The sequence below is a fragment of the Cynocephalus volans genome, chromosome 11, assembly GCF_027409185.1.
Source record: "Cynocephalus volans isolate mCynVol1 chromosome 11, mCynVol1.pri, whole genome shotgun sequence".
NCBI classification, from domain to species: Eukaryota; Metazoa; Chordata; class Mammalia; order Dermoptera; family Cynocephalidae; genus Cynocephalus; species Cynocephalus volans.
The window spans coordinates 59,619,392-59,646,340 of NC_084470.1; the positions used below are offsets into that span (position 1 = coordinate 59,619,392).

At 45.6% G+C, this 26,949-nt stretch overlaps 3 protein-coding genes across 5 annotated transcripts in view; all 3 read right to left on the reverse strand.

Moving 5' to 3' along the window:
* Window positions 1-5,882, reverse strand: part of USP4 (ubiquitin specific peptidase 4) — a 42,263-nt gene extending 36,381 nt beyond the window's left edge. For both annotated transcript variants that reach the window (XM_063114275.1, XM_063114274.1), the window contains exons 1-3: window positions 5,747-5,882; window positions 3,844-3,971; window positions 452-582 (exon numbers count right to left, since the gene is read on the reverse strand). In XM_063114275.1, the coding sequence (XP_062970345.1) occupies window positions 452-582; window positions 3,844-3,971; window positions 5,747-5,847 (360 nt within the window). In that variant the 5' untranslated portion in view covers window positions 5,848-5,882. The remainder of the gene's footprint in view (window positions 1-451; window positions 583-3,843; window positions 3,972-5,746) is intronic.
* A 9,178-nt stretch (window positions 5,883-15,060) lies between these two features.
* Window positions 15,061-16,210, reverse strand: GPX1 (glutathione peroxidase 1). The gene is made up of 2 exons (XM_063114508.1): window positions 15,900-16,210; window positions 15,061-15,621 (listed from the first exon to the last, which is right to left on the reverse strand). Exons 1-2 carry the CDS (start codon window positions 16,143-16,145, stop codon window positions 15,262-15,264), a joined length of 606 nt encoding a protein of 201 aa, XP_062970578.1. The 5' UTR covers window positions 16,146-16,210; the 3' UTR covers window positions 15,061-15,261.
* Window positions 16,211-17,220: 1,010 nt separating this feature from the next.
* Window positions 17,221-26,949, reverse strand: part of RHOA (ras homolog family member A) — a 41,860-nt gene continuing 32,131 nt past the window's right edge. For both annotated transcript variants that reach the window (XM_063114697.1, XM_063114695.1), the window contains 3 exons: window positions 24,079-24,199; window positions 19,367-19,497; window positions 17,221-18,497 (listed from right to left, as the gene is read on the reverse strand). In XM_063114697.1, coding sequence (XP_062970767.1) covers window positions 18,324-18,497; window positions 19,367-19,497; window positions 24,079-24,199 — 426 coding nt within the window. In that variant the 3' untranslated portion in view covers window positions 17,221-18,323. The remainder of the gene's footprint in view (window positions 18,498-19,366; window positions 19,498-24,078; window positions 24,200-26,949) is intronic.

Consider the following 26,949-nt stretch of genomic DNA (forward strand, 5'->3'; position numbering starts at 1 on the left):
TCCTTCAAGAGGTTAATTTTCTCTGGGCTATAAATGCCTGTTTTTTTAAATTACTCAACAGTGTAGCCAAAACTCCTAAGCACAGGGGGAAAAGTAGTATCATAAAGGTTTTAAGATAAACAATAAGCAGTACTTTACTCTATGTCCACATGTCCCAAGTGATCTCTCATAGAGCCTTCTAGAAAGTGCTCTCATGGCCCCACTGGACAAATCCCAAGCCACTGTGCAGCTCTGATATTTGGAGGCCAATGACTATAACATCCTGTGTGAATAACCTCACTCACCATCATTCACAACCTTAATTCCCTACAGAGAATCAGAAACAAGGCCTCAACCACCTCCATTCAACCACTTAGGTACATTCATTTTCCTAGGAAATCAATGCCAGTCAGCATCCCCCAGGGAGCACCTGCAGACATTGACCAGGAGGTGTGACAATTCATGTACTCACTTTTCTGACAATGGGCTGCTGGCCTTCTACACAGCCATACCAGTTTAGTAACTTATTCCAGGCCTCAGCTGGGACCAATACATAGTCCAATTCATCAATCAAGTGTTCTTTTAATGTCTGACTCTCAGGATCTGAAAAAGGAAAACAGCACATAACTCACTGCTCTTCTCCCCAGAAATGTTTGTTTTAAATAATTCTTACATATTTTTCTACTACAGGAACAGGTACAAAATTCCAAAATTCTGTCATGGGCCATAACACAGAGCAGACCTGACTGCTCTTTGTCCTTAGCCATGTATTCTGAACATTCTATGAGGAACTTGTATTTCTTCTATAATTAGAGGGAGAAAAGAGGATAAAAGAGAAAAACCCCAAAGTGTTTCCAAATTCCATAATTAAAATAGCTAATTATGAATACTTACCATAATACTCCTAGTGATACCATATTAAAGTCAGATATCATCTTCCCTTGAAAGATTTATTAAGAAAGCAAATAAATGAGACACTGAAGTTAAGTTTATGTTACCAAGAGTCTTTTAGTATTCTTAGTTTTAAACATTCCAAGTCAAGCCTAGCTGGACACTCCCAGCCTTAAAAAGGAAATTCTGATACATGCTACATCACTGATCAACCTTGAGGATATCAAGCAAAGTAAAATAAGCCAGTAACAAAAAGACAAAGACTGTATCATTCCACTTATATGGGTATCTAGAGTAGTCAGATTCACAGAAAAAGAAGGTAGAATGGGGATTGCCAGAGGCTGGGGAGAGGAGGCAATGGGTATGAAGTTTCAGTTTTGAAAGACGAAAAATTTCTGGAGACTGGATGCACAACAACTTGAATATACTTAACCCTACTGAACTGTACAGTTAAAAATGGTTAAGATGGAGCTCGCTGGGTAGTTCAGTTGGTTAGAGCGTGGTGCTGTAACAATAAGGTCAAGGGTTTGGATCCTCAAACTGGCCAGCCACTGTTCAGATGGCTCATTGGGAATAATGGTAAGAGAAAAAAATGGTTAAGGTCGTAAATTTTATGTTATGTGTATTTTACCACAATTAAAAATAAAATTTTTTAAAAATAACAAAAGAAACCAAGATAAATCCTCCTCACTGATGAGCCAACTAGTTTCCACAGCAGCTCTGGCATGGTTGTTAACAGGGACAGACCAAGCCTTTTCTGTTCAGGAACAGGACAGTCCAGGGTTTGCACTTACCACTCTGCTTGAAACAGAGCTTCCAAAACAAATTGACACCTAAACTCCAAACTTTTCTCTGATTTGCAAATTAATACTCAAAAAAGTTACTCACTTCTTGTCTTACTTAGAGGGATACACCTTCCTCATTTCTAATATTAAGCATGATGCAGATCTGGTCACTCATACTGTGCCATACAGCAGGTAGAAATCTTTAAATGTAGGAAAGGAACCAACATCATTCAGCCTCACCAACCCCAAGTATATCAGTTCTACAAGCCTCTTTTGCCTCTGTGGATCAATGACAATTTTCCCAAACATGTCATTCTTATGACACTATACAGCAAGAGCAGGAAACTTAACTGGAATTTTCAGTGCGGATCACTATTTTGACTCAAAACTGGATCAGTCTAAGGGCATCAGGTAAAAAAATCACATAGAGGTTTTGAAAGGAGGATTTACCCTCTACAAATTTCTTCAAGAGAGGTGAACAAAGGGGGAAAATGAGAGCACAGCTTGGTGTAGCAGATTCCATATGATGTATAGTAGGGTCACAGGTGGAGATGAGAGAAGGGTGCTCTGCAGACAACATCAGCAAGAATATGTTCTTCCCTCTCCTTCTCATACTTTCAGGAGTCTTTTCCAAGACACTACTATGACCCTAGGCAGAAGGCAGCCAGGCTGAAACTGACAGGTGACTGAGAGCCTAGGAACAAAGCGGGTGAACTTCATTTGCAGAGATTGGTCACTCCTATACTGTCAGTGTTTCACAGTCTGAATGCAATATGCCTCTCACTTCCCAAGCACACAGCTGACATTTCAAGCCAAAGCCTGGTAACATGAAATTGGGGACCACAGAAGGAATGCTTGCCCTTCCCTGAAGGTTCTGCAAAATGACCTCAGAGTCTAGTTCTAGGATTTTTGTCACTATTACTATTAAAGACCTTAAGAATTCCCCCTTTTCAAAAAAAAGGGGGAAAAGGACAAAGTGTAAACAAAATGCAATGATTTCTTGAGACAACTTCATGATACACTGCCACCATCTGACCTATATCAGGAAATAAAGCAAATGACATTTTTTTTTTTTGTCTTTTCTTGTGACCGGCACTCAGCCAGTGAGTGCACCGGTCAGTCCTTTTTTTTTTTTTTTTTTTTTTTAAAGATGACCGGTAAGGGGATCTTAACCCTTGACTTGGTGTCAGCACCACGCTCAGCCAATGAGCGAACCGGCCATCCATATATGGGATCCGAACCCGGGGCCTTGGTGTTATCAGCACCGCACTCTACCGAGTGAGCCACGGGCCGGCCCGGGTCAGTCCTATATAGGATCCAAACCCGCAGCGGGAGCGTTGCCGTGCTCCCAGCGCCGCACTCTCCCGAGTGCGCCACGGGCTTGGCCCGCAAATGACATTTTTATGTCATTTAGATCTCCTCTAAAACAAGGTCTGAGCTGAAGTGTTGCTCATTTTTAAAAATAAAATTGTCCAGATAGTTTGACTAATGTTAGATAGGTAGATCAAGTCTCACGCCTTGTCTGCCTTCCTACTGCTCTCATTCTGGACATGGTGATAGATCACCTCTCTCCTACCTATAAAGGAAATCTAAAGTCAGGTAGAACAAAGCCTGAGAAAGGCCAACTCTGCCATCTCAGTCCATCTACAGGTGCAAGCCAAGCTCTGGTGACACGTCACTTTTTTCACAGTTCCCATTGGGAGCTCACTGTGGTTGTAACTCCGGCTACTGACTTCTACCTCTCCTCACACTTCTATGATAAACATAGCCATGACAAGAATGCCTGATGAATGCCCACAGGTCTACAATTTGTTCCACTGCGAAGGTAACACAAAAAATTCTGGTGTCCAGATTTCAGACGCTGTGTCAAAATGATATCCTATTTCTTTCCTTTCCATATACTACTAATCTAAAATATGTAATATTTAGTAGAACTGATTTGCAAAGGCAGAAATTTAAAGTATTAGAAGCATCCTCTTGTTAGAATCCGTTAATTTAGGAAAAAAGCAGCCTAACTTCTCCATAAGGGTCTGCAAAGACTTCTGCTGTAGAAACAAGTTGTCTTCGATTTGCATCAATCTCCTCACACTGGGAAAGTCAGGTTCACAATGTCCATGTTACAGATATATACAACCTCTGGCCACAGCCCAGGCAAACATTTAGCTAGAAAAGCAACAGGATACTGTACCTGAAAAGAGTCCAGAGTTGTCTATTGGGCCGGGAAACAGGTTATGTTCACCCACATTATACATATCCCAGCTGTCGAAGCCCACATACTTCTTCCACTGCTTGAACCACCGGCTGTCAATAAGATACCTAGAGACAGAGACAAACCTTTACTGCAGCAGAAAAGCTAAGGTTGTAAGTTTCTGCAGCTGCTACCTTTCTTTTTTATGGTTTTTCCACTTGGGGAACATGTCATCCCCACTAAAAAACATACTCTCAAGAACAGGACACAGAGAGCCTGTCCCAGGGCAGGCATCCATTAAGTGAAATGACTGTTGAAACGATGAATAAATAAAAAGAAGGAAATAATTGGCTTCAAATGCTTATATAAATGGAGTCTTTCTATGGGTAAAATCAGGTTTGCTAATAAAGAAGTCATTAATTTCATAACAATCTTTATAGAGGTCTTCATCCAGATAGACAGTTTGGTTACAGTACTTTGCTTGACATGAGCAGCATTACATTAATTTTCTTTCTGAAAATGGCACAGTAACACCACCCACTTCAGTTTTACTCTGAGGACCAAGCAAGATGTCTAAAAATGTATATATATGTGTGTACATATACACACACACATATATACACATATTAGTGCCTAGGTATGTTCATCTTGTCAAAAAGCATTAAATCGTGCTTCACATTAAACTTATGGCTTTTTAAATTTAAACATAAGCAAATGTGATTGCTATTTTACAATTAAGGCAGAAGGAGAGGAAAACCTCTGTGGGGCAACAAAGCACAACAATTACATTGGTGAGTTCTTCCAATTTTCTAACCAACAAACATCAGAGGAGATCAGGCAACTTCTCAGAGGCCACAATGATCCATAAATAGATCCAAATCTTTAAAATCCTCATTTCCCTCCAAATCCCTTGAGCAATACTCGCCATACACTTTTACTGTGTGATTTTAGTCTGACCTTAAACTTCCTCTGCTTCTGCTGAGTATTCGTTATATATCACCCCCGTGCAGAAACTTCAAAGGTACCTTTACTTGCCATACCTTTCACAGCTTGGCTAGCTCAAGATGAACACCATAAAGCCATATCTTAACTCCTCCTAATCCCAGTTCTCTTCCCTGCTCAATCCCTCTGTCAATCAACACCACAATCATATTCAATGCAAAGTATAGACCTAGTTTTCTTCTCCCACACAATAACACCACCCAAGAATTACCAAGTGGAAAGTATTGTGCCTTCTATCCAACAATCTATTAAGAAGACTCATATCCTGTTCTTCTAAATCCTGGACTTTTATTCTTTCTATCTAGCTCCAGAACCTAGGCTACCCTTCTCTCCCATTCCGAGATACTGCTGCCACAATTATTTTTGACATTTGCTACCAAACTAATCTGGGGCTTTCAGACATTTGTTCGGTTTCTGACCTTGACATTTGTTCAGCAGTTTACAAGTTTCAAAGTATCTACTTCTGATTTTCGCCTCAATCCACTTGAGGGAGGTGAGCCAAATATTACTACCCCGGTTTTAACAGTAAAGAACCGGGGTCTGTTAAGGTGTGGACGTTTTCGCCCAAGGTCATACTGCAAGTACGATGTTAAAGGGCTCTTCCCACCCTCACACGGCCCCCTCGAGCACTCCCCTTCTCCACGTCCTGCAGCCCTTGCCCCCGCCGAGCCCAATCCCTGGGGCTTTGAATGAGCCAGGACAACCACTAACCCTGCCCGCGGTTTCCAAGAGCTGAACCCGGGGTTCCTCCCCTGAGTGGCGAGTGTCAGGCCACTGTTTCAGGGTCACCAGACACCGCCCCCGCCCGGCACCTACTCATGTCGAGAAAAAGGGGCCCGGCCTGAAGGCCAGAGTCCCGGCCCCCGGCTCTGCACGACGGAAGAGCTGGCCCAACGCTCACCACTGCGCCCCTCGTTGGAGAGTGGTCCTCATCAAGACCCCGAGCTCTGACTTCTGGGTCTCTGCATCCGGCCGCTCACGGGAACCTCCGCCTTCCGCCATCTCGCCCGCTGCTCGCGCCCAGCCGGCCCGGACATCCGCCCCGCGCACGGCGTGCTATGGAACGCGCTCACGCACGCACGCACGCACGCACGCACGCCCCAGCAGACCAAGAGCTGCGGCCCTGAGCGCCTGGCGGCTTCTACCTCTTCTCCCCGCCCGCCACGCGTTCCTCTCTGTGAGCGGCGGAGACGGGAGGCGGACTGAAGAGGGTCGGGCGGGTAAAAGGAGCCGCCACTTCCTCCAGCCCTGCCGGCCGCGCTTTGCACCTTCTTCCCGTAGCCCAGCCGCTGGGTGGCTGTCAGGCTCCCCTTCCTCCGCTCAGGATGGCGCCCGCGACGGCTCCGAGGCTCTGTCCAGCCCGGAGATGTAAAGGAGTCAGACAGCAGGCCCCAGGACCCCTCGGGCGCCCCAACCCAGACTGCGGGGTTATTCTGGGTCTAAATAAACGCAAATGAGGTGCGGTCAGCCCTAGAACTAGGTTTTCTCGTTTTCACTCCTGCCACTCGCTTTTTACCTGGAGACCTTAGGCGAGTCCTTAGCTGGCCAAATGTGGGATCGGGGTTCCTGCCCCGGCGGCCCTAAAGGGATTTCAGGGAGTGCCAGGTGCACCAGCACCTTGGGATCGGGACTCGACGGTGTGGTCTACTCATTAACAATCGTCACAAACAGGCTGGACGCCGGAATCAGCTGGCCCACGGCAGAATTCGTCAGCACTCCACACTAAGCAAGCAGCCACAGAGAGGCGATAGCAAGGGCGGAAGAAGAGGTCCAGATGCGTTCTCCACATTAGGTGCCCAGGCACCTTCTTAATTGTTCCTGGAACAAGATACAATATCCTGAACACTATGTTTTTCATTCGACCCCTCACATACAAACACACAGCCCTCCTCCTGGAAGAAGTAAGCCTTGAGCAAGGAGGAAAGGCAGCTGGCCTAGGTGAGTCTCTATTCACTTATCTAGCAGTTCCTGCCTTCAGAAGAAAATAAGATAAATAGGGCTGGCTGGTTAGTTCAGTTGGTTCGGGCGTGGTGCTGATGGCACCAAGGTCCAGGTTTTGATTTCTGTACCGGCCAGCTGCCAAAAAAAAAAAAAAAAAAAACCCAGTTCCTGCCCTCATACAATGTGGTAAGTGCCATTTAAGGGTGTGAACCAAAGGCTGTAGAAATGCCAGGCAACAACCGCACGCCCCCCACTCCTGCCTTTTTTTTTTTTTTCCTTTTTTTAAACAACCCCCTTTTAACGAAGCCTTTGACTTAAGTAGCATTTGAGTGTGATCTTGAAGATGTTGGAAGCATAGAAATGAGGGTGCGTGTGACGGGGTTGGGGGGAGACTAGAGGGATCAGAACAATTTCTGGAACAGGCAGGACAGGATCAGAGTGGGGATTGGGCCAGTTGAGCTGGGCATAGTCTACTAAAAGAGCCTAAGGGGATCTAAAGCTAGAAAGGACTCTGGAAGGATCACATGTCCTGCCTTAAATGGCAAGCAGGCATTGTAGGAGGTTTTAGAGCAGAGATGAAAAAGCTGAGGATGCTTCACACCCAAAGTGGTGCAGCCTAAACAGCGACCCATTAGAGGAACCTCTTGCTGGGGAGGGGGCTGTGAGAGAGAAAAGGAGAAACAGATGAGCCATGTTCAGTGTTGGGAGTGGAGGAAGGGTAGCTGGCCTAGTGAACATATAATAGGTCATTTGAACAGATTTACTATTTTTATGTTGGGTTTTGGCCAGATAAATTAATTTGCACTCCCTGGGATATCTATTATGCACCATCTGATAACAGGGGCCTCTTGGCAGTTAGATAGGTAGCAGGGAAAAGTAAATGTGAAATTAAAACTGCCTTGAATAACCACATAGCAATTAATCCCCTACAGATAAGAGTTACCACCACATGATATTCTGCATCTGGGGAGCCAACCCTGACAAGACCAGTCGCCTTCTGTGAAAGTTCTTTGAAACTGTTAAAAATGTTACAATGAGAAACATTACCTTTAGTCATGTTATTTATGGAAAAAGAAAGTTGGTTACCAACATTAGTTCAGAACCTACATTGGAGAATGTCTGCTTCCCTCTTCTTTTTTTTAGCAGTTTTTCTTATACCATTTATGGTAATCTTAAGGAAACAGGACAAGTCCTCAGCATCATAGAAAGGGGGACAAAACCTAATTAAAAAATGAAAAATTTGGGGGAAAAAAAAATATATATATATATATATTTTAAAGATGACTGGTAAGGGGATCTTAACCCTTGACTTGGTGTTGTCAGCACCACGCTCTCCCAAATGAGCCACGGACAGGCCCTAAAACTTGGAAAATATTTTTAAGTGAGGAACTTTTCAGTGCTATTAAATGACTGTAAAAATAGTGCACTATTTAGTGGCAGTCCCTAAAAAATTAAGATTACAAAGTACCAGTAGTTAAAATGTGAGAAATAAAGTGAACTTTATAGTCAGAAGATTATCATTATTTCCAAAGTCTTTAAACTTTGTTAGTGAGTTTGTTTGATTAAAATGCATTTTTTAAAAACTGAGAACTAAAAACAATGAGCATTTGCCTGTGTGTTCCTGCCATTGTGGGAGTGACCTAGGGACTTGGGGAGGAAATGACACGAGTGAGTAATTCAGCCTAAGAGACATCCTGGCTCCAGGACTGTGTTCTCTGTTGTGCCACTTTACCCTAGGGAGAAGTATAGGCCTAGTAGGGCACCCAGGTCCCAGAACTGGACAATTCACCCATTGCCAGGGGAGGAAAGGAACTAGAGGGAACAGGCCTAGCTGACTGGTCACATACTGCTTGATCTTGGACTGTGATTGTCGATTCGTATATGTCTGGGTATGTAGACTTTTTTTTTTTTTTTTATTCAAGAAATATTTATTGAGTGCCTGTTACTGTGATGGTTCATTTATGTGTCAACTTGGCTAGGCCACAATTGACTTTAAGCTTTATTTGGTTCTAAGTCATAAAGTTTTTGCGTTGGCTGGTCCTACAGCTTTCTCTACACCTGACTGGACTTGGCCCTCCCAAGTTACCCTTGGTCCACACTTGGCAAGCAATCACAGAGCATACATGACCATATTCACAAATATTAGATACCTTTTAATTAGAGGTGGCAGCAAGGAAGGGGTGGCAGAAATATTTTTGGTTCCTTCTTGTGTGCTTCCTTAACCTGGCCAGGGGACTTTGAAAAAGTAAAAGGCTCTAAAGTATACTTTAGAAGAATTAAATGTCTTCTGAGTGATTTCTGACCTCTGTTATATAAGGGTTAGATTACTGTGGAAGGTGACAGAGGCCAAAATCTGAATGAGACTCACAGAGAGGAAATGGGATCACTTTTCTTACATTGGTGAGTTGTGCTGATGGACAGATTCCATTCTGCTTATGTCACTGTTTTGGTGGCCTGCCCTGTTTGGGCAGGAAAGTATGGCACTCTAGGCCCAAGTGTGGCCAGTATCTGTTCTCCCTCCTCTAATTCTATTTCCTTCAAAGTCTTAACCATGAACAAGTATTTAGATTTTTTTTCTTGGCAGCTGGCCAGTATTGGGATCTAAACCTTTGACCTTGATGTTATTAACACCATGCTCTAACCAACCCAGCTAACCGGCCAGCCCCATTAGAAGTTAATTGTGTGTGTTGTTTGCCCTTTGCATAGAGCAAATTTTCAGAAGGCATTTCTTGTGTAAATGAATGAAAGAACTATCCAGATACTAATCATTTTTTTTCATTTCAGTACTGGGGGCTGGCCAGTTGGTTCAGTTGTTTAGAGTGCAATGTTTATAAAACAAAGGTCAAGGGTTTAGATCCCCATACCGGCCAGCTGCCAGAAAATAAAAATGAGAAAAATAATAGTACTTTACTAACTATTATGTGTTCACAGTCCCTACCCTCCAGGGGTTCACAATGTGATTGGGGACAATACTTATAAATGTACAGTGTTGTGTGATAAAATTGCTACAGGAACTTGGAGGGTCATGCTGCAGACAGTTTGCTGGAAGGGAACTTAAACAACTAGTGTGGAGAGCAAAGTCATGCTAACATTCCACTTGGCTTCTGGGGATACATGAGTAAATCTTCAAAAGATGCTCAGGGTACCAGACCTTTAGATTCACACATGCACACATGCACGCGCGCACACACACACACACACACACACACACACACACACACACACACACACACACACACACACACACACACACACACAGTCACATGCCGGGGACAAAGGAGTCTGGGGTAACAGCTGCTTCCTCATAGGAAAATTCAGATCCCCTCCACTTGCTTCCCTGTGGAGCCAGGTGGTCTGCAGAACTGTAAGACACCACCTAGGGTGGGCTGCATGTGCTCCTGGACATTGCTCAGACTCTAGGCATTTGGATCAAGTAGGCCTGCTTTGTGGTCTCCTGTCCTGGTCTTGAGGGCCACAACTACACTGGACCTGGGAGGGGCACTGAGGGGGTTCTCTGTCTTCAGTGTGAATGATAAAAAGGCTGCTGGGCCCCTGCCCAATATACCACTGTTATGTCATGTCAGTCTCAATGCTTCTAGATGCAGCTAACAGAAACCCCAGCAGCAAGTCATCTACCCATTTTACGGTTCTTTCTTTTGTTTTCTCACATGACAAGTCTAGAGTTGAGTTCTTGGGGAAGTCAAAGCTGAAGGCTGTTAGGGCTCAGAGTTGGCTTCTCTGTAGCTCTCTTTTTTTGAGGGGAGGTGGCTGGCTGGTATGGGGATCTGAAACTGTGACCTTGGTGTCGTAAGGCTGCGCTCTAACCAATTGAGCTAACTGGCCAGCCACTCTGTAGCCATCTTGTCCTTCTTCCTTTCAAGGCTCCAAGGTGGCTGCCTTGGTCCCACCATTCTGGATACTCTCAACAACACCCACCAGTGAGAAGGGAGGGAGGAACCTTACCTTCTCCTGCTCCCTGGGTCATAGGGGCTTTCCCAGAAACCCCTGCACCTCTCTGCAGCCAAGATTGGGTCACTTGCCCCTGCCTTACATGAAGTAAGGCTGGCTAGAAGAGCAGATTCTGCCTGGCAGCCAGGAGGAAGGAGTTGGGAATGGCTGTTGAATGGAGACTAACAATGTCTCTGACCTGTACACAACCTCTCTGAGAGGAAGTGAGAATTATGCCATCCCAAGGCCAGGAGCTGAGCCTTCAGTCCTTGGGCAAGGACTTCTTTCTTTGCACCCCCAGATCTCAATTCATCAGTGTCTCAGGTGAGGCAGATGTCTAGTAATTTGTATGGCCAGCTGGAGTTGGGCTTTATTTCAGTGCTGGCCCAGGTATGTCACATCTGTGTGTGAAAGCATGTACTTCCAGCTTATATGGTGAGTGTAATAACAAAAATATGACAAATTCAGAGTAATCTGAGAGGGATCACAGCCTGCTCTTTACAAATACATGCTGTGTCTGTTGGAGAAATCTTTAGCCAGTATTTTTTAGTCAGTATTATCCAAAAGTTAAAACTTAAGAGATTTATTAGGCTGACCAGGCCTGGAACGCTTCTCTGAAAATAAGCTTGTTTTAAATGTTATTTGTGAAACTACATTGAGTCAGAATAAGGAAGTCATTTGATCAAGGGCTAATTGTGCAAGAAGTGCCTGACCTAATTTTATCAGATTTAATGTAAAAAAAAAAAAAAAAAAATAGCACTTCTGCAAGAACTGCTAAAATGGAAGCTTCTGAACCTAGGTGAGTAACGGTAGTGCCCATCCCCTCTCCTTTTCAGAAGGCCTGTGGCCTAAATGCTGCTTCATGTTCCCAGAGCAAACAATGCCCTGCAGCCATTTCTACCAACAGCTAGGACCTCAAGCAGGCTCAGTGTGATTCCTACTCTACTCTTTTACTTGTTCAGTTGAGCTGCTGATTCACAATGGGGTGAGGTGGGTACAGGTCAAAGCCAGTAACAGTTACATGGTTCAATGATAAAAGAATGTTTTAGTGTGGGAGTGTGTATGTGTGTGTGTTTGTATGTGTCAGGAGAAGATGTCCAGTTTCTTGAGGGGGAAGATATTGAAGTCTTTACTGGCTTTATTCTGAGTCTTACTGAAGAAGAGAGAGTTGCAAAGGACTTTCATTTGAGGGAAGCAGGCAGCTTGAAGTCTGAAAAGGAATGTTTCCCAGTCAGGATCAGATGCATTGGGAGCTCAGAAGTTCCTTTCTCTGCAGCCCAAGGCATAAACTGAGAGGGGAAAAAAAGTGGGTGAGAGGGATGAGTCACCAGACAGCCTTGGGGGAAGAGGCTGTACTCAGTTTGGAAAGCTCTGGGTTCCCATCCTGTAGCCTAACCAGAGAGTGTGGCCTAGGCCACACTGACCCTGTACAGGAAAGGGGAGAGTTGGGACTGGGAAGTCTCTCCTCACAGTCCGGCTGGTAGATAACTGAGTAGGACCCTAGATCTCCAGATTTTCCAGTTCAGCACTTCTGGAGGTGGGTCATGGAACATGTTTTCACAAGCACACAGGTGATTCTTGGGCACTGTACACTCAGCTCCTAGAATAGGACCTGGTACATCCCAGACACTTGGCTACCTAGCTTCAGTTCCAGCTACTCCCTGGAGACTGCACTTGCTGAGGAGCATTCAGTCTGCAAGCACTTGTCCCAGTTGATCATTCTTTATGAAATGTCCCTTCCCTCAGCTACTTGACTCCATCCTTGTTCCTCCCCAACTGCCCCTCTCTGCCACCTAACATGGAAGAATTTTGAATACATAGGCCTTAGGCCTAGGCCCCCTTATCTTTTTCTTGCCACTCTCCCCAGGTGACCTCATCCTCTCTGATGGCTATTGTCTCCTTGACCAGATCTTTGCCTTTAACCCATATTCCCTTTCTGAGCCTCTTATAACCACCTGCCCCAGTTATCTCCATTTGGATGTCTCATGCAACACATCTTAAACTGAACACATCCACCTGACCCCAAAACCTGCTCCTCCTGTGTTGCCATCTCAGTCAATATTGCCACCTTGCCATCTCAGGCTCCCACACACTATAGGCCCTACCTGTCTACCCTCCTGATGGAGTTTGGATGTGTTGTCCCCTCCAAAACTCATGTGGAAATGTGGCAGTATTGGAAACTGTGTCATGGGGGTGGATCCCTCATGAATGGATTAATGCTCTCCCTGGGGGAGGAGGGGTAGTGAGTGAGTTCTCACTCTATTAGTTCCCACAAGAGTTGATTATTTAAAAGACCCTGGCACCTCCTCTTTCTCTGTTGCTTCCTCTCGCCATGTGATCTGCCTGTACCCGCCAGCTGCCTGCCACTTTCCGCCATGAGTAGAAGCAGCCTGAGGCCTGTGCCAGATGCAGCTGTCCCAGAATTATAAGCCAAATAAACGTCTTTTCCTCATAAATTATATAGTCTCAGGCAGTTCTGTTATAGCAACACAAAACGGACCAACACACCTCCATCAGCTCATTCATCAACTGCTTCTTGACCTCTTTTCAGTTTCACTGTCACTTCCTCCAGGAGGCAAGCATGATCATCCCTACTGGGCCAGGTCCTCTCATTTATTCTCAAAGCACCCTGTCCTAACTTGTAGAACTAAACATGCTTTTTAGTAATTATATATTGTCCTTCTGCCTTCCTGTGGCACCCAGCAGAGGACATGGCACAGGACTGAATGATGAGTGTTGCAGTAAGGGAGCAAAATGCCTTTGGAGGAGAGAGATAGGAGGTGTAGGGTCATAGGTGGCCTGGGTATGCCCCAGATTTACCCAGATGTACATTTGCTATTCTCCATTCCAGGAGTCAGATTTGAAGTCTACTAATGATCTTCAAAAAGCCCTGGCCCCATTTGAGTGGAAAGTTTTTGTATTAATAGACATTTGCTGATGTATAGCATATGTGGGCCCCTCTTGGTCCTGAGACGGCCAGCCCCAGTCAACCTCCTAGACTCTTAACCTCTAGGGAAGCAGACCAATCATTCACAGATGCAATCAAGACTCCTGGGAGTTCTGAGAAGAGCACAGGTATGGTGGGGCCCATCAGGGGAAGAGACAGGCCTGAGTTACCTCAAGGGGAACACAAAAGTTGAGGTTGGAGAAATCTTGTAGGCAGAAGGAGGTGGGCCTGTGCAGGAGTTCTGATAAGAAAGGAAGGAGGGAGAGGGAGCCAGAGCAGGTGCAGAGGGCCCTTCATCCCTTAGAGACCTAAGGGCAGAGAGAATGTACAATTGTACATGTGTTGGGCAGCAGCAAAAATCCCTTCTTACGGACAGAAGAAAAGTTCTTGAGAGAGTTGGTTCAGACTTAGGATGGGCCTTGAGCCATCAATTTGAGCACAAACACTGGGACCCCAGAACCTCTGGCCCACCTTCTAGACTAGGTGACACTGCCAGCATATCTCTGGGTCCATTTCCACGAGCAGAAGCTGTACCCAGAGTTCCTTGCACTGCGATAGGAAATGGCTCCAAGTCTGTCTTTAAAGATTATTGGCAGCAGAACCAACAGATGGAGAGGCTGGACCTGAGTGGTGCCTGAGAAGCAGCATCTGTACTCTAACATATGCTCTTATCCTGGGCCTGAATGTGCAATTGCATGCGTGTTGGGCAGGATATAATCAGAAGGCCAATTTAATTGTACTCTTCTCACTGTGAATACAGGAAAGATAGCCACTGGTAAGGGGAGCATCAGGGCACAGATAAGCACTGGGTAGCAATATGAAAAGATCTAGCAAAGTAATGGAAAAAAATTTATAATATTGTATGAACTTCCAAATGTGTAAAAGGAGTTTGTGGGGGGCCTAACACTTGGAGAGTCCACAGACTCTGAATGTGAGTGGGGGACCATGTTATTTTGTGAAGGTCATTTCAGTGCCCAGTAAATACTCAGAAAGGAGAGTACTACTATTGGGGTTGGCAGTCAGCCCTTGGCTTGTGTCTTCCTCTTTTTGGACTAAGGACTTTCTATTGTAACAACCTTGGGATGGCCCCACTGTATGTCCTGGCAGAGGGAGAAAGGCAGGGAGAGGAGGCAGACTTCCCACATAGGAAGTGGATTGATTCCACACGCTGCATATAAAAGAACAGGAAGGGGCTGGCTAGTTAGCTCGGTTGGTTAGAGGTTATAACACCAAGGTCAAGGGTTCGGATCCCTGTACAGGCAAGCCGCCAAAAAAACAGGAAGTTCAAACTTGGCTAGGGTAAGAGTGGATTAAGCTCCCACCCCTAAGACAATGAAGTTAGTAGGAAAGGTGTCCCCAATTGCTACTGACACACACAGTTCCGTTGACAACCGGCACTTTATTAGTGGGTAAACTCGACTTGGTCTGGCACAGGGGAGGTTGGGATGGACAGGACCAGCACCCATCTCAGGGGATTTTCTCGGACATCAAGTGTTCCTCCATTCAGGTTTAGAGAAACACTATCATGGATTAAACCCCCACAGGGAGTAGCACTGCGGCAGCCAGGGAAGAGAGGCGCCCTAGGCACAGGTGGGCCCCTGAGACAGCAGGGTTTCAATGTCGGGCTCGATGTCGATGGTCTGAAAGCGGCGGCTGTACCTGCGCACAGGCACACCATCAGGGCCAACCAGGAACTTCTCAAAGTTCCAGGCAACGTCGTTGCGGCACACCGGAGACCAGGTGATGAACTTGGGGTCGGTCATGAACGTAGTGCTATCGTCACTTGGCACCGGCAGGGCCTCCCGCAGGAAGGCGAAGAGCGGGTGCGCATTCGCGCCATTCACCTCGCACTTCTCAAAGAGCGTAAAGTTGGGCTCGAACCCGCCGCCGGGTCGGACGTACTTAAGGGAGCTCAGAATCTCTTCGTTCTTGGCGTTCTCCTACGGGAGAGAAGGGCAGCTGGGACCTGGGGCCGCGAGGGGAGGGAAACCTAACCATAAACAAGGACTTTTTCGATGAGTCACCGGGATGTTGCCCTCCTTGCACAATTCCAGGGCGGACCTGAATTCCAGCCGCCACGAGCACCGGGAGGGAAGCGAGCCGGTGGCCCGCCTCTTCTCTGCACACCGGGCCTGCGGCTGCCCGCCAAAGCGGACGGCCCGCGGGCGCCCCCAACCACGATCGCAAGCCCATCCTCGCCCCACCCCGCCCGGCGCACCTGATGTCCAAACTGGTTGCACGGGAAGCCGAGCACGACAAGGCCCCGGGGCCCGAGGCGCCGCTGCAGCTCGTTCATTTGGGTGTAGTCCCGGACCGTGGTGCCTCAGAGGGACGCCACATTCTCGATGAGCAGCACCTTGCCTTGCAAGGAGCCCAGACTTACAGGCTCCCCGCCTGCCAGCGGGCGCGCCGAGAAGGCGTGCACGGAGGACTGGGCCACAGCCGCTAGCCGAGTGGCACACATGGCGTGGAGGCCTGAAAATCGAAGGGAGAGTTCTGGATGAGGACAGCAGGGGGGCCTGGGCAGTGCTTCCTTTTAACTGGTCGGCAGTTGGGTCACGTGGTGCAGGCATATTTCCGGTCCCTCCGGCCTCCCCCAACCCCCGGGCCCGAGGGTCCCGCCTCATCCGGCCGCCGCCCAACCCGGGAGGGCCTTGGCCCCTCCCTCAGCTTAAGGGACCTACTGGAGGGTGCAGCCAGGCGGCAGGCGGACTCTGCTCAAGCCAGCCAGAACTGAGGGCTCGTCTGGTCTGGCCCAGGCAACCTAGTGCCCGCCTGGAGGCAACCACTCGGGTTACCCTGTGGAGGGCCCTGGCCCTCGAGGGGTCCGGATTCTTTCTTAAAGGTTCCTTAATTAGGGTGTGGGGTCCAGCCCAGGAGACTGGCCGGCAGTGGCAGCAGCTGCTGTAGGAGCTGCTCAAGCACAAACAGCTCTCCTATCCTGTGCCGTGTTACCCTTGCAGTATATGCTCTATTGTTGCCAAATGCAGTTTTGACTTGCTGTAATAGTGCTGCCAAGTCTAATCTGCCATAAGGCTCATAGTTCTAAGAGCAAATTGGAGGAGAGTGGGCAACACCAAAGGCAGCCAGGGCTCCAGGCTACAAGACTGTTCCTTTTCACTTCCCTGCATTGGGGCTGCCTGGAACGGTATCACATTCAGGCCTCTGGTGTCTTATCTGCACCCAGTTTGGCACTGCCTTAATGCAGGTTTTCTAACAGTGTAGTGCCCAGGACAGCTTGGGCTCCAGCTGCCACTTTGGCTGCACTCCAGGAGGCTGGGGCAGAGCCCAGGAAACCCAGTCTGGAGTGCCCCCTCATGTCTCCTCAGTAAGGCTGCATTCCCTCCCCCCAAACTTGAATATTGGCTTCCATGTTCTTGGGAGGAGCCAGGTTAGTCTGGACCAGGTAGGGAGCACAAGCTGGTACTTTGCACCCTAAAGGAACCTCTCCAGGGTGAACTAGGCCAGGAGGGCAAGTCCTTTCTAGCCTCCTGTCCCCAGACCTGGAGAGTACAACACAAACACCAGGATACAGGAAGTTTAGAAAACTGCCTTTATTCTATTAGTAGTTGGAAAAATTAACTGGTACAGAAAAAAAGTTTAGTCAGCTGGAGAGAAGAGAGAAACTGAGTGCCACCCATGAGCACTGGCTCCTCTGGGAGGGAACGTGGATACAGCGAGGAGAAAAGCACTGTGAATCAGGGCCAGACCCTGCAGTCCAGGTGAGACAGGTTATGCCACCTTCCGAAGTGTCTAATTGCCTCAGGCGTGAAACCAAATTCCTGTTTACTCAGCCCAGCTCTGCAGAGTAGTACTGGGATGTGTGGGGCCAAAAAGGGGTGATATGGCCATCTTTTATCGGAGAAAGTGACAAAACGGGAATTTAAAAAATGACTTTCCATCTGACTTTATTTCCAAATACACTTTTTTAAAAAACCAATACACTTTCTGCAGAGATGACAAATAGTATTAGGAAATCCAATTGTACAAAAAATACTACATCTAGTCCGGGGTAGATATATTTATTTTTGGTAACATACATTAAGTGGCACTAATTACACAGTAACTATAAGGTAACTAACATGAAACCACAGAACTGTAACTCTGCTGCAGCTGCATGGACTTGGGCCTTTCTGGCTGAGCACATTTTTAAAAAACTGGATGCTCACCCCAGAGCTATGCCAATAAAATCTGTTAAGGAGTAAAGCTCTGAAGTCGTTTAAAATCTGTTAAGGAGTAAAGCTCTGAAGTCGTGACTCAAAAGACTACCTTGCAGCTGACAGATAATAGGCAGGACATGTTAGTTATAAAGTAGTTGCAGTCTAATTCACAAAAGTTACCAACTGTTTCTCTTTCTAGAAAGAAGCAAGAAGTTAAGAAATTCCTTGAATTAGCGCCTGGTGTATCAGGTGGGAGTGCAGAGGAGGGCTGTTAGAGCAGTGTCAGAAGGACCCTGGCAGATCAGATGGGTTGAACATCGTTAATAATCATGGTTGGCTTCTAAATACTGGTAGCAAGATGACTTCTGATTTGTAATCTTAGGTAAATTATAGATAAATGAAAAAGGCCAGTAATCATACACTAAGATTAATAAACAGCACTTCAAAATTAACCGCATGAGGGCTGTGCTTGCAGCAAGCTTTCACAAAACAAGGCACCCAGATTTTTTCTTCCCACGTCTGGCTTGCAGAGCAGCTCTTGTGGCCATTTCAAAAACTTCCCTCACTCCATCTTTGGTCTTTGCTGAACACTCCATGTATCCAAAAGCGCCAATCCTATTTGCCATATCTCTGCCTTCTTCAGGTTTTACTGGTTCCTGGCAAAGAGAAAAGAGTGCTTTCAGCTAACAGTGTTATATACATACAGTAAGTAGGTGTAGAGTATTCAAATTCACCTAGAAGACTTCCTTTAAGAGCTGCCAAACTCCCAGATTTGAGATGTTTTATGAAATTCTCAAACTGATATGCAGTGAGTACCTCCCCCTGCAATATAAAACCTCTACTTAAATGCTGTTTGGAAACATAAAGAGGGAAGAGGTCAGAGGAATCCTGGAAAGTTAAGGAAGGAAACAAGGACAAAATTACTCAAGCTACCAAACTAGGGCAAGCCCTTGGGTCTTCCTGTAGTGAGCGTCACAGAAGACTGACTGCCCGTGGAAGAAAATAGAGCCTACCGTTGACATTCAGACAGAGAAACCTCAGTAGCAGAACCTGGGTTGAAGACCTCAACACTCCTCCTGTGTAGGAAAGCCCTGCCATTAGGCCAGCTGGCTTCTGAGAGGCCAAGATGCCACCTCCATTATCACTTTTATAAAAGCATTAGGGCTTCATCTTTCAGTCATCACTAATTTAGCTTTGGCCTCACATGGACCAAGATAATAACTAGGAAGAGAAATCAAGAGCCTGATAAAGTCCCTGCATCTGCAGCACTGACTATTAATGGGATGGTTTCTTCTTGGGCCAACAGTCTTTTGGGGCATAGCATACCTCACAGGAGACATTCCATCTCTAAGCAGTCTTAGGGACCCTCTGTATAGGTAAATGAGGGCCAGATGGACAGAGCGGGGTTCTGGGCCTCTAAAACAACCTGGCCTGTAAGGGTTTTTGCTGGGCTCCCCAAACCTCCGACCTTGGGGCCCTTGTTCAACAATGCTACAGGAAGACAGTGCCCTGTCCCAAACCATGCCTGCTTCATCTTGGCTAGCTCCCGCCTTGTGTGCTCATCATTCCGAAGATCCTTCTTGTTCCCAACTAGGATGATGGGCACGTTGGGACAGAAATGCTTGACTTCTGGGGTCCATTTTTCTGGGATGTTTTCTGAAAGAAGAAAAATGCACAGAATTTGGGAATACATACAATTCCATCTTGAAGAATCTCCAAGAACCCTGATTAAACTGCAAAGACACTTCCTTTGCTGCTTCAGAAATATGCTGGACATTTTAGGGCCGGCCCGTGGCCCACTCGGGAGAGTACAGTGCTGATAACACCAAGGCCACAGGTTCAGATCCTATATAGGCATGGCCGGTTAGCTCACTTGGGAGAGCATGGTGCTGACAACACCAAGCCAAGGGTTAAGATCCCCTTACCAGTCATCTTTTATTAAAAAAAAAAAAAAAAAAAAAAAAAAGGAAGTAGTATGCTGGACATTTTATGGAATCCCACTAGTTTCAAAACCACAGAAAAAAGCAAAATCTAACTCTTGCCCTTAAACACAGAACCATCAGCTTTTCCACCAGGACTGTTGTAAGCTCCTCTGGAGGTGGGGCCCAAGTAAGGGTTGGAAGAGCAAATGATCCAGAACACAAGGTGTTTCCACAATGGTACCACCTGCCCCACAGATGGAGGCTACCCACAGGCCATCCTTGTCACTGCTGTAAGATGATTCTGACCCCAACTTACAGAAGGGGTCCTTGTTCTAGGGCCACAACTGGCCAAGGGTCCACATGTTCTCTTTCTACCTTGCTCATGGGCCCTCAGCATGACCTCTACCCTGTGGGTTACTGGTATTCAATGGCTCAAGAGTGAATTTTGAAAATAACCAAGAGGGCCGAGCCCGTGGCGCACTCGATAGAGTGCTGCACTGGGAGCGCGGCGACGCTCCCGCCGCGGGTTCAGATCCTATATAGGAATGACCGGTGCACTCACTGGCTGAGTGCCGGTCACAAAAAAACGACAAAAAAAAAAAAAAAAGAAAATAACCAAGAGATAACCGGCTGTAGCTTCTTGCCAACACTGTACTAACTTGGAAAGGTTGTATATATATCATGGTGGATGAGGGGCCTGTGTTTAACCTCCCATGCCACCTTTGTTATCTCAGTGTCAGGGATGACTAATAAAATGGGGATAACAATAATACTACCCTTACACCAGGTTATTTTGAGTCAGTGCATAAAAAGTGCTTATTATGACGATCATTCAAATAGACTGCTATTTGAGACTGTATTTTAGATCTATTCATTCTCTGACTTCAAGACAAATTACCAAAAGGCAGGGGTTACTTAGGATATGGAATGATGCTCTGTCTTCTGACTGAAAGACCACATCAGATAGGAAATCTACATGAGTGAGATCAGGAAAACTTCTTATAATTCAATGCTTCACTCAGCACACAAGATGTATACTCAGCCACTTCCTTTGCCGCAGCAGCTACAGGGTCAATTGTATTGCTAATGTGACAACTTGAAACTTAAAGGAAACAAAGGAGTTCCCAAAGAAGGCAGTGTCCCGGTCCTCAGAACAATAAAAAAAAAAAAAAGACCAGCACACCTAACAGTGAAGCCAAACAGCCTCAGCTCATTGAACCTTGCTCTCTCTCTCTCTCATCCCTGGACCTGTGGTCTATTTTCAAAAAAAAAAAAAAAAGCTGACTGCTTAGCTCAGTTGGTTAGAGCATATTGTTATAACATATAACACCAAGGTCAAAGGTTCAGATCCCCACGCCCGGCCAGCTGCCAAGAAAAAAACAAATCAATTCAGCTGCCACAGTGATCTCTTTAAAAGGTGAGATTATATTGCTCCCTTGTTCAAACCTTCCAAGAGTTCCTATCTCATTCATGATGAAAGGAGAGGCCCTCACCATAACCCACAGGGCTCTGCAACCCTCACCCTCAACCTCTCAGCTAAAGCTACTCTGGGGCCGAGCCCGTGGCGCACTCGGGAGAGTGCAGCAGCGCTGGGAGCACGGCGATTCTCCCGCCGCAGGTTCGGATCCTATATAGGAATGGCCGGTACACTCACTGGCTGAGTGCCGGTCACGAAAAAGACAAATAAATAAATAAATAAATAAAGCTACTCTGGATTCCTTTTATCTTCCTGCTTCAGTGACTTTGTGCCTGCCGTTTTCCCTGCCTGGAAAGCTCTTTTGTTAGGTATCAGCATGGGCCTCCTTCACCTCCTTTAGGTCTCTGCTCAAAGGTCACATTTTCAGAAAGCCTGTGAACTGATCATCCTTATCTAAAACAGCATACCACCATGGTTGATCTCTATAAACGTTATTTGTAACGTTTACTACTGTTGGATTTACTGTTTTCTTTTTTTTTTTTTTTCTCTGTCCCTTTATCTAGAACAGAAGTTCTATTAGTGTGTACTCAATAATTACTTGCTAGATATATGAAATGTGTACACCAGTAGTTCTCTCACTGCATCCCTGGAATTTAAGACATGTGGAATTAGAATGAGTTGGCTGTCTTCACTTTTGATTAATAATTTACAAACTTAACTTTTTACGTTTTAAATGTAATTTAATTCAGTATGTTAATCACTTATAATCTCTCCCACCCCCAAAGTAATCTGATCACATCAGGGCACATCACTTTACATGGATTTACAGTGGGTTTTTGGTGAGCCTTTGGGAATTCAAAATCTAGAAAAAAGGAATCTTTATCTAAATAAGGGATTAGCAAATAAAATCTTGCCTGGGGTCTATTTTTGTAAGTCAAATTTTATTGGAACATAGGCAATCTCATCCTATTACATATTTTCTATGGCTGCTTTCATGCTACAAAGGCAAAGGTGAGTAGTTGTGGTAAAGTTAAATAGTTGTAACAGAAACCACACGGTCAGCAAAGCCTAAACTACTTACCATTTGGCCTTTTACAGAAAAAGTTTGCCAACCCCAGGTCTTGACTTGGAATCTAGACCAACTGCCAATGAGACAGCAGAGATTCCAAAAAGTAAACTGTTTATTGTCATAGGCTTGGCCAGCAGCAGGGCTGAAACTTGCATACAGATTCCAATTCATGACCCAACTCATCCTACACCCAGACTCAGGGCCATGGTCTAACATCCAACCAGTTAAAAACAAACAAGTTTAGCATTAGGTTGACATTAGCTTTTCATTTTCTTGATATAGACTTTTGACTTCCCATGACACATTTTACTGGGGAAAATTACTGGTGGGATTCTGCCTCCACTCCCTAGCCAAGATAACAGAGAACTTTTAAAAGGCCCATAGCAAAATCAAGCTTAGATATCTCAGCAAAAAGGCCCCACGTATCTACCAAGCTTTCCTGCAATGACGTCCAGTGAGGGTAAAGCATTCTCCAGCATCCAGACCCTGTCCCTGAGTGTGTTTGTACCTCAGAGAGGGAGCTCGATCTCTCTTTGCCTGTTTACTTTCTACCTTTGCTCTCTTACCTAGAGCCTGCCCTCTGGAAGGAGGGGCCAGCAAGAAACAAGTTATGGCTAGTAAACAGGCAGAGGTCAAAAGCCAAATATCTCCTTTGAGACTAGGAGATACGCTCTTAACTGAAGAGGAAAAATTCCTTGCTCCGAAGGTATTTTTGTCCCTTATAGGATTATACCCTGAATGATGAGGGTACAGGGTACATAGCCCTCCCTCATTCCCATAAAATTTAGGTGAAGCTCTTCATGTGTGTGTCTGAGGGGAGGATGTCAAATGGCTTCATTTTCTTTGTGGCTTAAAGCTATATCCCAGCCTCCAGGGCCTTCGAGCAGCCCCAAAAGGAAGCCAGATTAGTTTGAAAACCAAAACTAAATCACAATTGCTGAAAATGATCAAAGAGAACAAATGGCAGGGAATACCTGCTCTATCTCAGTCCTGGGAGACACTGCATGGGGTGCTCAATCTCAGCCTGGCTCCTTGGAGCTGTATGACCTTTGAGTAAGTGGCTCAATGTTTCAGAGAAACCCCAGTATCATCATTAAGGTGGGGACAACCATGTCAAAAACACAGTCACTCTAAATGCCCACTGCAAGTACAGGCCACCAGCAGACCCTCAAGGTTGTTTGTATTAATCATAACGTCATCCTTGGCCCACCTACTGCCCTGTCATGAAAAAGCTGTAGCACCAAGTGAGACATCTCATCATCTTCAACACAAAGTGAAAGCAAGTTCTGTTTTAGGCCTTGTTTCATAGACAGTGAGGTTAGCATTATTCAGTCTTTTTCTGAAGGTCAGTGGCTTCTGAAACATATGGCTATGTGGACTAATGAAATGGTCAGGTTCAAGTCTCTCTATCAGCTAAGACACTTTAAAAAAGGGTTCAGATAGGGCTTTAAAAGCACTACTGGGAAACAGCAAATCACCAGTCTAGATGCTGGGAGGCAGCGGGCTAAATATGAAGTACTGATAAAAAATGTGGGCAACCAAAAAAGCCCTTCCCAAATCTTAGTCTGAGATAGCTCTGTACTTGGAACCCACCATAATTTACAAAGTGGATACATTTTAAACATGGCAGCCATGAGAGATTTAGGCTGAAAAGGGACCCAGGGCTCACACTCTATAACCCCAACGCTCCAGGACTCTGGCCACTGATGACTCCTCCTCTGAAGCTCATGTCTGCTTTTCAGCCACTTAATGCCCAGAAAGGACCTGAGAAACCAGATGTAAGCCATGCACACCAGTAGTGACAAACATCAGGTTGCAGGGCCACTCACCTAGACTATCAGGGCTGTCAATGGAGAAACACATCAGTATAACATCAGTGTCTGGGTAGGAGAGGGGCCTCAGGCGATCATAATCTTCCTGCCCAGCTGTGTCCCACAAAGCCAACTCTACCTGTAATAGGAAAAAAAACCAACCACAAGAGTGCAAGGTCAATTCTACTACCCACTTTTGGAAGACACTTACCCCAGTACATTTAAATGGCAGACTGTCCAAAATAGTAAAACACAGGAGCATTCACTTTTATGAGAATCAAGACTGAATGTGGAGGGATTTTAAATTATTTTAGGTTGAAATTTCTCAAAATTGCAAGTTTCATAAACAGATACTAGAACTGAACAAAGTGGCATAATCCAAAATGCCAAGTCAAAAATAACTTTGTAGGGCTGGCTGGTTAGCTCAGTCAGTCAGAATGTGGAGTTATAACACCAAGGTCAAGGGTTTGGATCCCTGTACTGGCTAGCCACCAATAAATAAAAAAAATACCCCCCAAAACAAAACAACTTTGTAGCTTATAATAAACGTTTAATTATAAATAACACTCTACTAGAAAAGAAAGTGGACAGACAAGAGCAGAAATCAAACTGTAAATAACATTCCACAGGGTATACAAGGCAAGACAGGGAAATACTAGATTGAGTAACTTTTCTTAATACATCCTTACTCAACCATTTCCTTACTTTCATCTCATCATTCTGCTCAACTGTAGAAACATGGAAACAAGCCTGTATTTGAGTTGGTGAGTGAGAAAAGACACCATGCTGGGTGTTAGAAAAGGCCTGAGCTGACCGGGAAGGTTCTGGTTCTGCCTTTCACTGCTCGAGAAATGTCTCTGTGGCTGAATGAACACATCACAAATGGTAGGAGGATAAACTGATGCCTGGGCTCTAGAGACAGGTCCTCTTTCACACTGTCCAGCTCTGTAGCCAGCTCTGTCACCCATTCTTACAACTAGGCTGGATGGATGTTCAACACCCTCTGCTCAGAGACCCTTTGAGGCCTCAAGGGTTCTCCCTTCAATGCTTGAAAGGCCCTTCTTCTCCTAGCATCTTCATAGCCCCAATTTGTTTCTAAATATCATTTCTTCCTTAAAGTTGATGGCTAAGGATCTCTTCCACTCTCATCCTTTCCCCAGGATACATCACTCAAAACCTCCACAAGCCCCACTGCACTTGTCATGCACACTATTACCTTGGTATGCGTAGCTAAGATATACTGATGCCCAATATTCACAACTCGTCTGACCTCAGATTGGCAGAGCTCATTCATTCCCTGACACATCCCACTCTCCTGGCCTCTCCACATCCCATGGATGTTCAGTCAGCTCCTGATAAATGCTTCCATGGTGCTGGGCCTGTCTCATGTTAAAAGAGGCCTTTCCAGGACCAGGAGGCACTGGGTCCAGGCACCCCATAGAACAGGAAGGCAGCTGACCCTGTGCCCTGGATACCTAACACTTCCTTTGAGCCACCTGGATGCTGACTTGGACAGCGAGGACAGCAGTCACAACAACTGTTATTTGCTCTTTTTACATATTAAGAAAGTCTGTTTTACCAAAAGAAAAAAAAAGGGGGCGGGGGGGCTTACCGTTTTGGGCAAGCCTTTTCCTGGGACCATGATCACCTAACAATCTTGTACGCTTCTCTATGTTCTACTAGTGCATGCTGTTACATGAACACTCCCAAGTAATGCCCCTTTCCCACTTTGAAGGCTCCTTAGTTGCTCTGAGGCAGGCAGCTAGCCTGTGACACCCTCCTCCAAATTAAGCATTTTTATTTCCAGCCACTGTCTCTGGAGGGAATGTCAGGATACAACCAGTAATATACATTCACCAGGCTTTTGAGAAATGAGCTATGAAAATACCAACCTTACCTTGCTTCCCTCAAATCACTGGATCTTTCTACGTATGATATATTAGTCTAAGTTAGACAAGATGGCTGTTATATGACAGCAGTCCCAAAGATCTCAGCACATTTCCACCCAGTTTGTCACAACTGGGTCCTGTTCCACATGAACCACTCTTCACATCAGGCCCACAGAAACACCTGCATCCAAGCACCAATGCAGAGAGCTGAGGTTGACCTGGTAACACCCTGCCTTGGTGGGCCACCTTCAGGGTGGGACCCAAAGTTCTGATAAGCTAGAAGTTATTGTATTTTTTCCATTTATACTTGGCTCAGAAAGGTGCCTTGGGGTTCCTAAGTCATGACAGCAATCATTGTGGCCTACTTTGCATTTGAATAGAATGGACTACAAACTGCAAGAGGATTTTGAGTACAGTATCATTAGGCACAATTTGTAAAGTGCTCTGGTGCTTCCAAACGCTTTCAGTTACTTCATAGAAGTTTAAGCCTTTTTACAAATGAAGAAGGACCAAAGGTCAGGCAGTTTACTCATGGTGACATAACTATCAGAAGGCCACATAATGAGGAACCCTGGAATTCTGAGCAGCTGACCTAACCATTTTCCATATACTGTACCACAAACTGGGGCTGGGTGATTCTAAGACAGAAAGGAATGGTAGGTAAAGTGTGAAAGTAAGAGGGGAGAAAAGAGATGGAATTATGAAAGCTAATGTATCAAGTCTTAGCAGCACAGGAGACATGACTGAATACCCAAGAGGACTGAATGTGTTGGAAAAGAGCACCTTGTTCTAATTTTTTTTTCCCCAGTTGATCCATTTTCAATGAGAATTTTTCATTTATCCTCAGAAGATGTACAGGAGGCTGCGTAAGGCATTATTTTGACAATAAAAGGGAACAGAAAATTAAAACAAAATAAAACAAAAAACACTCCAATCCCACAAGAGCTTTGCTCCACTCTTGCCAGAGGGCTTTCAAGGTAGACATGGGAAAACACTGTCA